Source organism: Accipiter gentilis, chromosome Z (genome assembly GCF_929443795.1).
Source record: "Accipiter gentilis chromosome Z, bAccGen1.1, whole genome shotgun sequence".
NCBI classification, from domain to species: domain Eukaryota; kingdom Metazoa; phylum Chordata; class Aves; order Accipitriformes; family Accipitridae; genus Astur; species Astur gentilis.
The window spans coordinates 66,514,843-66,526,908 of NC_064919.1; the positions used below are offsets into that span (position 1 = coordinate 66,514,843).

The 12,066-nt window shown below is 36.6% G+C and overlaps 1 protein-coding gene across 1 annotated transcript in view; it reads right to left on the reverse strand.

The window, feature by feature from the left end:
* Positions 1 to 12,066, reverse strand: part of NDUFAF2 (NADH:ubiquinone oxidoreductase complex assembly factor 2) — a 67,430-nt gene that overhangs the window by 25,672 nt on the left and 29,692 nt on the right. Inside the window, exon 2 of the mRNA XM_049795400.1 lies at positions 2,380 to 2,469. Coding sequence (XP_049651357.1) covers positions 2,380 to 2,469 — 90 coding nt within the window. The remainder of the gene's footprint in view (positions 1 to 2,379; positions 2,470 to 12,066) is intronic.

A 12,066-nucleotide genomic window follows, 5' to 3' on the forward strand; every position in this document is an offset into this window, starting at 1 on the left:
AAAAAAAAATACAAGTTAGCCTTTTTTGTGGAATCTGTCAGAAACATGCACTACATACCATTCTGCTTAAGAAAAGCACAGTGGGGAAAATAGAGGCATGTATCTTTTCCTTCTGTTTCTAGAGAAATTCAGTACTTAAGAGAAAAAGTCTGTTACCTATCTGCATACTGTGTAGTTTCCTCTTCTCTGTGAATTCTTTGTGTTTGTTGCTGACAAAAATCACAAAGAAAAAAACACAGTTACGAAGACAAGTTAGGTCTTAAAAGAGTAAATGCAGGTCATAAAAATGGGACCGGCCAATTGTTTTCTCTTCTTTAAAACAAACCTGAATAAGATGCCTTGAGTTGCAAAAGTGCATCTCAGGTCTGGCAGCTGCATCTTTTTAGGCAAGTCCATACTGCAGGGTACCTGACCCTTCACTCCAAGGTGTCTGTACTGGTGCTTGCCAAAAGCATCCTTCCGAACAGCTGTACCCTCCCATGCACCACACTGTCAAGCCACATGGATTTGTGCTAAGGTTTCTGAAGACAGATATAGTGCAGGCTTATTAGTGCTCCACCGATTCCAGCAGTCCTAAGGTTAGGTTCATATAGCAAGTTGAACCAGTCTAAGACCCTTTGTGATTAGATTGTGAAAGGGTGATTAGCCCACAGGCACCTAGGACAGTCCGACTGTGCATGTTGTTTCTTCTTAATTCCAGCCAAGTGCAGGTAGAGGCTATCAGATTGCATTTTTCAACCCTTAAGAGGCAGCAGCAGGCCTTAGATGAGAATTCGTTCACAGCAGGGCAGAGCTACCTGAGGCTTTATATGCGCTTCTCAGTGTTTCTGTTGCAGAGTGACTGCATGACAGTCACACAGACCTAAGATAACCAGCACTGGCTGCAGAACTTTTGGATGAGGAAGTAGACCTTCAGAAAGTTGGATTAAGTAGATACCCATTCAAGCACCAGATGATTTATTAAGGACAAGCCTACCAGGCTGCTGCTTTCCTTCAGAAGATGGCTATCTCGGACTTGTAAAGAACCAGGAGCAACTAGATTACGACTTGCCAGCCAACTGTGGGTACTGCGGCAGTAGAAGACAGAAGCTGTTGATGCTGTGGTTTCACCACAGTTGGCAAGTGCTGCTGATAGAGTTGAAACACCTTTGAGAAGCTTTTAGCTGTTAATACTAGCCTTAGTTGATCACAGAAAAACTGCACAGGAATCAGTGTTATGACAATGATAAACTGAAAGATGGGAACTTTTGATATTTCTCTGACTCCATGAAGGGATATAATCGGATCAAAGTTTTCTCTTAGCTCAGTATCATCTCCTTCAGGGGCCAACAGTGAGCACAAAGGAAAGAGAATTAAGTAAAGCAAGTATACTGCGATATTTCCTCAAAACACAATGTAGCCTCCATTAATTTGCAGCTCACTGACAAATTAAACCACTGCAATGGCCACGTACAAGAAGGATTTTTCTACCACAAATTCTTGTAATCACTTTTTGAACACATGCAAGCTTCCAGCAAACAGAATATTCAATGACAAGGAATTCCACAGTTTAACTACATACTGCTTAAAATTTAAGTTTGTTTGCTTTTAATCTACCCACTTCTGGGAGAAGCCTAGATATTATTCTCCCCAAAAAGCATGCTGAATGATGGGTAGACTCTATCTACTATTTCAGGGGTTCCTTGCTTATGCTATAGAATCCTGGATTTTAAGCCACATTTAACCCCACACTTGGCTCAAGCTCCTACAGCCTCAAGAACCCATATATACTCCCTCTCTGCTTTTTCCTCTTTCTCTAAGCTAATCCTAAGGAATTTCTCTAACCTCCCTGAATTTCTTTCTATGTCCCAAATTTTCAGACACAGTTGTCATCAGTAACAGTGGGAAAAAAAATGATTAATTATTAACAGGTTCTCCAACTCCCTACAAGACTGTGCAAGAATGAGTATAGGAAACCAAATACCACCACAAAAAGAAAAAAAAAAGGCCCCGTCACTGTGCCACCAATAATTCAACTGACCTACAAATTAACACTGCAGTGAAGGCATAATTAGGAAGTTTAACACGTTTAGTTTTGGTTATTCTATCAGATCCCCCTCAGGCACAAATATTTTCACATTTAATAGGCGAAAGTCATGATCATACAGGCTTTATTTACATTTTTATTAAGTACCGATTTCCTAAACATAATTTATCCTATTTGTAAAGGGGTTACTTTAAGAATTAATAATAATTATGCAGTTAAACAAAAGCCTGCATTATTCAATATTAAAGATAACAGACAATCTATTCACATAGCCAGGCTCTCCATTAAAAATATTGAACTTACATTCAATGGCAAAATTATCCTGAAATAAAACCAAAATATTCAGGATTTACCTTCCCATTCTATTGGAAAGTCACCCATTTCATACAGATATGCTTGACGATTTATTGCTTCCACAAATCTCCTTTCTTGTATAATCTGCCCTACAAGAAAAAAAGAAAAAAAAAAGAGAGAGGAAAAAAAGAAAAAAGGCAGTTAAATATATTTCTATACAATATTTAATTTGCTTATTATGTTATTGTTTTGAAAGAACTGTACTTAATCACACAAGTGCAATGAACTCTACAGGATAAAAATGAAGGATTAAAATACTGAGAAAATTATTACCATCTAGATGTCAATTTGAAATGCGATGTTTCAGTAACTTTAAACAAAAGCTTGCATGTTCTACAGTTGACTTGGATTATTAATGACAAATATATTTCAAGCCCGGTTATCCACCTTAGCGTCTCAGCAAAATAAGAACTTGTAGAGAAACTGCAATTCCTTTTCGAAGTACCTTCTTTAGCTTTATAATATTTCTTTTTATTTTTAAACAAAGCAACATTGTTACTGCTTCAGATATGCCATTAGGCAAAGAAAATAGTGTAGCATAATTTCATCTCCACGATTAGATATTTTTAATCAATGTTGAAAGATATATGATTTATACTTACTTGTTTCATAAGTACACGATTCCTATATGCTAAAGATATCATACTTCATATATATGCTTTAAAATTATTTCCTTTCAACAATACCATGGATAGTTCCATTTCTCAAACTCTTCATCTACCAAGCAAAACAAAAGTACAGAATTACTTTCTTTCCTCCAGAAGATTTCCAGAAAATCTGAAGACCTATCTAATTAGGTCTGATCCTACATGTCTCAGAATTAACACTCTTCTCCATGGTTAGAAAGTCACTAGATTTTACTGTTAGCACAGCACCTTGTAAAGAACTGTCCATAATTTGATTCCTACCCAGATAGAACAGTCTGAATAAAGTGACATAACCAAAAGTAATGAAGTATATTTTTCTACCTGCTACCACAACTTGTGATTGATGTTATATCTTTATGCATTCCCAAATAAAACCCTTTTAACTAATCTACTTTTAACAAAATACAACACTTTCCATTCTCCTGGAGGCTTTCATAAGACACATGTAAAAAACTTATTCTCCAGATCCCACAACCAAATCACATTGTAGAGCCAAATTCCAAAAATTATTTCCTGAAGATGTTATTTTGAAGAATCATCACACAGTAGTGCTGGTGGCTTTTAAGCCTCACTGCATTTGTGATGTACACACAACACTGATTAACTTAGACTGCCTGATTTGCCTTGTCCCCTAGGTTTCTTTTGCAGACCACCACTGACAAATAATTTACATGGACTTTTCTGCTGAATATCATCACACTGAGGCCTCTTTAGATGCAACTAAAACCTTTTACAGTTTAGAAAAGTTTCATACTAAAGATATTGACTATTTTGTTTTATATTAATTCATTCCCATGTTTTTCAATAAATACTGTGGTCTTTGTTACTGCAACTCAAGAAACTTTACTTATAAATGTATACATATGAAGCAAGTACAAATAGCAATGTAAGAACCGCTATTTACACTTTTAACTTTAAAATTAACTTCATTTTCATGTGACGACTAGATCTTAGAAACATAGAAAAAACATTAATACTTCAAGTTGGGATTATATAAAACACAACACATCCAAAGAGTAACAGCCGATAACTCAAAACAAAAAGCAGATTACTTCAGAAAGAGTTTAACAGATGTACAGAATACTCACATAGAACACTCAGATATAACATCATTTACACAAAACACTGAAATAGCCAAGATTTTCAACTTTGCAGAAGTTACAAGCAGGCAAAATAGCCAACAAGTCTAAGTAATGGACAGGTCTTTCACCAAGTGATACACTATTTACACATTTCAGATTTATATACTTCCTTACTGAACATATTTTCTCTAACCCTTTCTGTCCCAGTCTAGCTGAAAGTCAGTGTGTGATGACTGACGTGAATTTGTATAAAAGCCTGAAAACAAAAGTGTTTAACTGAAGTTAGGCAGATTGCTGGCATGAAAAAGGGGTAGCCAAAACTAGCAAGGGAAATAGTAAGTGAAATGCGAAGGGGTAGCAAATAACTTAATGAATTATTTTCTAAATTTCTACAGCCCTATCTATAGACCACGAATCCTAGAAACTAAGTTATATTTCCACAACAAAAACATGGTTAACTGTAGATATGCACAGACGTCCTAAAATGGATATTTTAATTTTTCAGTTTCTTCTAAGGAAAAGCCTCTCTTCTGTGGGCAAAACATCCTAGTTGTTTCCATTGACTAAATCTGATATACCTGTATTTGCATTAAGAAAAACCCATTGAAGAACCTTCCAGATCAAAATGAAGTTAAATAATGAACAATGCCAAACTTGTTGGTGTTCTATAACCAAATTATTATTCTTCCCATATCAATTTCTTAAAACAGTATCTATATACACACACACTATTTTAAAGATCTCCAGCAGCCCTAGATTGATTTTCACTGTTTAGAAAACTGTTATTTTAAAAATATTTCTCTGTTAACCTCCAAACAAGTTTGTCTAATGTGTACAGCTAGAACAAACTATGGATTACATGATCAGTGAGAAGAGAAATGGGACCACCACCAGGACACTGGATGGTTTTAGTACCTGAACTGAGCAAAAGCCCCTGCCGGCTATAAAATGCCACTATGTTTGACAGTCAGCAGATGGAAGTGGGATCACTCTCTCACACACATGCATGCATGGAGCTACCATGTTAAAGCAGCAAACTGAATGAATCTCAGATGTTCATGAGAACTCAGGACAGGGACTCTTTTGGCTTGCTGATTTGCACTGTCTGCATTGTAAGAGTCCGTGGAAGAAACACTTCATTAGATACTTAGAGAAAACAATTATTTTTTTTTAAAATTCACAGACTGAATATGCAGCCTCTGTTAATTTAAGACAGACTAAATCTGAGTTGCACAGCATTGCTGTAAACTTTATGATGAAACAAGCATTTTTAAAGCATACCTATTTGCTGAAGCACTATGTAGTTTGAAGAGATTATATTGTACTTTGTTTACTAACAGTGCATTATCTCATCATCAGTAATATAAAATAAGCTTTGCCTTCCAGAAACAAAGGTTTCTAAAAAATTTTTCAGCAGTATCTTATAAAGCTCACAGAATGGATCCTCCATTTCTTTCCTCTTGTCTGGCAACATCTCAACAAACTCTGTAGTTTTTGCTAAATATGAAGCAGTACTTCAGTTAGCAAAGCAACGGAACTAGCAGCAGTTCTTCACACAAAGCAGAGAAAGAACTACTTCTCTAGAGGCAACAAAAAGTAGATTTCTTCTCTATAGGCTGCACCTTCAGATACAATGTTCTCATCTCTATTGGAGGAGAAAAAAGTCTGTTGTGAAGAAAGGGAAAAACAACCTTTTTAAAGATGAACATTGATTTGTGCAAGCCTAGATCCTGCCTTTGCACAGATTTTTAGCTGAGGGACCCTGTTCATTGGTGACCATCTTCATGTTACCTCACGGTCAGAATTCCGGGATTTCTGCAATAATAATCTTCACCTTAGGAAAGACGTAAACATTTTAAGATAATAATTTTCTCGCAAATAATTCCAATTTGGGGTTTTTTTTCAAAATTTAGATTTCTATGAAGTTAATTAATTTTTGCTGAATGACAAATTAATAACTTTCAATAGTTCATTATATTTATTCATACAATAAATCAGTATTAAAAATAAAATACAGGAAGTTTAATATTTGCACCTAACATCTCTCAGTTATGCATGTGGTTATATTTTTTCCAGTAATTCATACATTTGAAGTAATCTAAAGCTCTTTATGCTTTATAAAATCATATTAGAAACTCATTTCAACTTCTAAGAGCAGCAAGTAAGGCCATAGGATGCTTTGTTCTGTGGTTCTGTTTTCCATTAACCTCAAAAGAACCAGGATCAGTAATTTCCAGTTTTACACTGATGCAGGATCAAGCAATATTAAACTTGGTAAGTGCTGAATGAGCAAGCCCAAAAAAGCTTCAAGTACCAGGCACTCAGGGTCAGAAAAACACGCTTTGATTTTGCTATTTATATTTACATCTTATCAACAATACACTTGGTTTTACAGAGTTGTCTGCAAGTACTATTTTCTTTCCAAAGGGAGATCTGTTTCTCCAGATTTCTGTTGAAGGTTTGAAGTCAGGACGATTGCTTCAATTTTCAGTAACATATAACTGTCAAAGAAAAAGACTCACATGGAGTAAAAGCCTCACAGTCCCTTTTCACTTCCCAAAAGAAATGCCAGCTGACAGTGCCAGGGTCATAGCCATACCATCTTCATATTATTTGTTATTTTGTATTAATTGCTGTTCCTGCTATGCCACACTGTGTACCAAAATAATTATTCCCACCTTGCTCTGATTTTCTATAGCATTTACAATTGACGTCCAATAAAATGGAAGCAGTTTGCCAGATTTTACCAACACAATTTATTAAATATTATTTGTATCCCACTAACAAGGGATTTGACATGGTACAAAAAGATTAAGGGTAGACTCATGTTGCAACAGAAGGTGAAGATGGCCAAGGTAGTTTTGAGCAAGTTTACTTACATCCCAGAAAGTCTAGTCACAGCAAATTCAGGGCTTTGATAATTTCTCCCACTTCATCTCCAAGTTTGACAGTCTTTTAGACTTCAGCCCCAGCAGGTAACACTAGCCCAAACAGCGTATATATTTACTGCAGCCTCTAGTCAACGTACCTTAAAAAAACCCCTATAGTCTAAGTAGTTTAAACACAGATAAGATCAGACTTATGGGTCAATGTGTATTCACTTACATCTGTGTCATATATATATATATATATATATATATATGAAAAAAGGCATCCTGTGTCCTGTATTCTTTTTAGGAGTGACAAATTCAATAATCTGAAAATGCTGAACCTGTAACTTTCAGAGGGATCAGAGCCCATGGCTTTTACATACATTCACACAACCTTTATGTTTTGAAAGCCTGCTGCTTCTGGGACTGTGGTGGTTAACTCAAGTAAAGATACCTTTTCTTGCGGTTTGTCCAAGAAGCAAGTTCCTTCAGTGGACAGAGATTTAAAAACCCTCTGCTAAACGCCCACTGTCATTCTAGTCCCTGAGCGTTCTTCATCTGGCAGCAGGATGCACCAATACCACCAGGTCCCGTTCTCTGCTCACTGGAAACCCTTGTACCTTCCACCTCATCAAAGCAGCATGAAGCCCAACAAATACTACACCTTTACAAAGAACCACTGTTTTGTAAGCAAATCTACGATAAACTTTCTAGAAATTTGCAACATTACATCCCTTTTACAACTGAAGTGTAAATGATACTAGTACAAATGCCACTTCCTTGGAGAGCTGATGGATGCTCGGTGCTCTGGCATGCAGAAGCTTTCTCCCAACTGTTCTTTTGGTTTGTTTTTGTCTGTGAGATTCAAGACACAGTCTTCTATCAATTACTGTCAAAATGTGACTAAATCAAGGAATGATGTAGTGAATTTTTTCTGTAAATATATAAAAAATGGCTTAAAATGGGGATTTAGCATGTATAAAGGGAATTTTGCAAGCAGATAGAAAGCGTACAATAACTTGTACTCTATAAATAAAAACATAATGCAGGAAGACAAACAAAAAGGCAGTCATGCAGGGAAGAGAAATGGGCAAATGACAGCAAGGGTATGAATTGTAAATGAAATGAAAAGAAAGTTACAGCTGTGGAGAACATCAATTAAGCAATATGACCCAACACAGCAGTGTTACAGTCTGGTTTGGATGATTAATTATAGTTACATTATAAATCATTTGCAAATGCTCATTTAGCGTCTCCATTTTTTTCAGAATAAATGGAATTATTACAGCTAGCTGCACATACACACTCAAGGAGCTCATGCTATTTCTGTTTTTTAGCATGTTTTAATAAATTTTACAGAATGATTACAGGCTTGAGATTTGCAAAGAAAATTCAGTCTTATACAAGGTCTGACCACAATTACAGCTAATACTGTGCATAGCACTTGAAGCATTAAAGAATACTAGTATTGCTATTTTATTGTGTTTGCTTTTCATTGCAGCGTATAGCAGAGAACGCTCATGTATTTTAGCCACAGTCAACACAAGAGTGCAACTTCTGAAGAAAAGGAAGTTAAAGTAACCTGTCCTTTGAGAAATATTATTCATTTCAGGTACATGCATATCCTATAGACATTTCTTTTAAACAGCATTAAAAATTATTCTTTATCCTACAACTTATATGCTACTCATTTTATCACACAGATTACAAAATTATCCTGTGAAGCTGCACTTGCACTATTCGTATACTCCAGACAGAGCACTTTAACATAAGAGAAGGTGTATATATATATAAAACCCACCTAGTCCTTTCACTAACAGAAGTCTCACAAATACAGATTCAGATGAAAAAGTGGGATGCAAACACATCAATGTAATACAACAAATAAACTCCTACTGTGGTTAAGTTGCTTGTTCTCACCTATAAAGCAACTACACAAAAACTTGCAAAGTTCACATCTGAGCCAGAAGTCAACAGAGGTCCTAATATTTCAGACGCAGAAGTTGAAGGGGTGAAGGGGGTCCCCTTCTAAATGTGCCAACAGGGCTCTGAAGTTGGTGGTGGTGTTGGAAAACTGAGTAGAAGAAGACTGACCTCCTGACTCCCTCTGCAAATGTCACAGTCCACTCGGGAGACATGCTGAATGTGTATATTCTGTTCACAAAAGCCTCTCAGTACATCCAGCAGATGAAAAGCTATTCTTCATGGTTTAAAACATGGCTTTGGGAAGAAAACAAGAAATACGGCTGTGAAAGCTCAAGGAAAAAGGTGGGGGAGGATGAGGGGAGAGGAGTATCAAGGCCTAAACACAATGTGGTCCTCACAGACCACCACCGGTGGGACCTGGGCAGCTCGGCTTGCATTTCACCGACGTTTTTAGCTGGGGTGATGACTGCCAAAATGCTGTTTTCAAAGGAAGGCTGATAAAGGGAACAGGTTAGCATGGATTCAGAGGGACAGCCTGCTAGCAAGACAAGGCCTGACAGGGATCTCGGGAAAGAGCAAGAGCTCTTCCTTGGGAGAAGAGGAAGCAATTTTAATACGACAGGACAAGTGACAACAGCATGACCCTGAACACACAAATGGTTCGCAGGGATGTCTGCTAAGAGCAGCCTTCTAGAGTCAAGAGAAACACTGCTCAGTTTCAAGGAGATAAAATACCTAACACGGACTGAAATAAATGTAGATAACGGTAGTCTGCCAGGGCTGCCAAAAGAGAAAACATTTTCCACTTCATCACGCAGCTGGATCTAACAGGAAGTTTTGTTCTTTTATAAATAACCTCATGGCAAAGATAGATCTTGTGAGATGAGGCAGTCAGGATCGACACAACCACATGAAGCGGCAACAGGGACTCCTTCCCCTCAGCTCTCGGGTGAAGGGGCTGTGACGGCACAGCCACCAACATGACAAACGATGTTACCCCACAGCATCCGAGCATGGACACCAGGCCAACTGCTGCCTAACGGAGAACGCAGCCACAGGCCTGGCAGCCGAAGAGCGGGATCGTGCAACCCTCTTCTGCATCCAGATATTTTATTCATGTTTTACATGAAACAATACTGAAGTTTTTGTCTGAAAACACAGACCTTTCACTTGGATTGAGCTTTGACCAGTTCTGAATAATCACGTTTGACACGAAACAAAAATTGGTACTGCAACAAAACAAAGAACAGGAACACTGCCTGACCTGGGAAAGAAGCATGGTAAGTTGAACTTGCAGCTCAAAACGCTATGACAAAAAATTCCTGTGCTTCAAAATAAATATCAATATTATGTAGCACATACATACTGCAGCAGTGAGTTCCAATAAAAGTATGTTATTATCACTTATTTCCAACCTGAAAGATTAATTTTTTACTCAGACTGAACTTGAATACCTTTCCCCATAAGCAAATCATGCCTTGCTTTCACTGTAGGAAAGAAAAAATATTACTGAAGAGGGCTTAAAGACAACTCCATATCTATAATATTATGATAGGGTTATACACCTTGAATTCAAAACTGCTATCTCAGTTCTAAACAACCAGAGGATATGCCCCACCCTTTGTGATTTATATTTATTATTATTATTATAGCATTTCACCCTCAGGATCCTTAAGAAGAAGCTGGGTAGACAGTTAATAGGCCAAAAAGCTCCCCACAATTTTACTCTTGTATCCTAATTTGTTTAAAATGTATGAAGGCTAAATGGGAGATCCCTAAAATAAGGTATCTAAAAAAGGATGCACACCAGTTCGGAAACATCTTTCTAAGCATATTTCTGACTCACTAGTTTGACACTTGGCATACGACTGCAATAAGATTTCATGTTCAGTCATTATATTTTGCTTTACTTTCAAGTTTATATTTAAAATATATTTCTAGTATGCTTTTTCATATATCTTTATTATATACATGTTACATATAATATTTAATATCTATTAAAAAGGCACTGAAGTAAAAATAGGAAATAAATTGCAAGCATAATTAGTAGTAGGCTTTTTAAAAGAATTAAAAGAAAGCTATACTAATGCTTATAAGAGCTTATGTATTCTTGTTCAGGTTAGTATGTACTTCTACAGCTTTTAATATTTGAAGTTTGCAAAATGTCACCTTTCATTATATATGGAAATAAAAAGATGTTTACTTGGTTAGAGTTCTAAGATAAACAAGTATTTCAAAGGTAACTGGTACTTTTTAAAAATGAAATTAAACAATACTTACCAGAAAGTACAACAATTTAGTGGACTAATATTAGTAACATGGAATCATTTACCTTTCGACTGCTGAAAATTTTTGTCTGATTTAATCCTTACTTTATATTGTAAGGCTGCTTTCAAAGCTCTGTTTCAAAAGTTTGTTTAAGCTGGCCTGCAGGCACCCACTAGTTAAGGTATTTCCCAGTAACACTGAATCTGGGAAAAAAACCCCAACCAAACAAAAAAACAAACAAACAACATTTTAGCTGGTTTTGGTGAGCTCAGAGTGGTGTAGGTGGTGAAGAACTAAAAAACTGCATATAGCCAAGGAACTGCAGCAATAACTGATCTGCTTTCAAAGCTACTTTGAGCAGGTAAAGGATAAAGTGGAACAGCAGAGACCAAGGACTACCTGAAAGTCAACACTTTTTAGATCTGAGTCAACCCATGAATTTATTTTTCTAGTCAAAGCTCAGAGTTTCTGTGGTCACTTTGCAAGTTAGAAAAAACAAATGGACATGCAAAAAGCAACATACAGTCCCCACTTAATAGTTTTTCCTGCTTTCTACTTCCACAGTTACAGCTTAACTAAGCACATTTTTGACCAAACAGCAAATATTGATGTCTATGTGCTTCCACAGTATGTACCTAATAATCAAGTATTTAAGTACTGAATCGTGTGCCCGTTGATTTTAGAGTATTTTGCTGTTACTAGAAACTAAAGCACCAAGCACAACTATTGTAGCCAGTTAAGTACATACAAAAGTTTCTATGTGAGAGCATTTATGCTGATGCCAGGGAAAAAAAGAAGAAACACTGCCTTTGGACGGCAATCCTTAGACTTGCATAGCTTTTAATAACTGTAATACAAGTGTTTGATACACAGAGTTTACCACCACTGAAAGA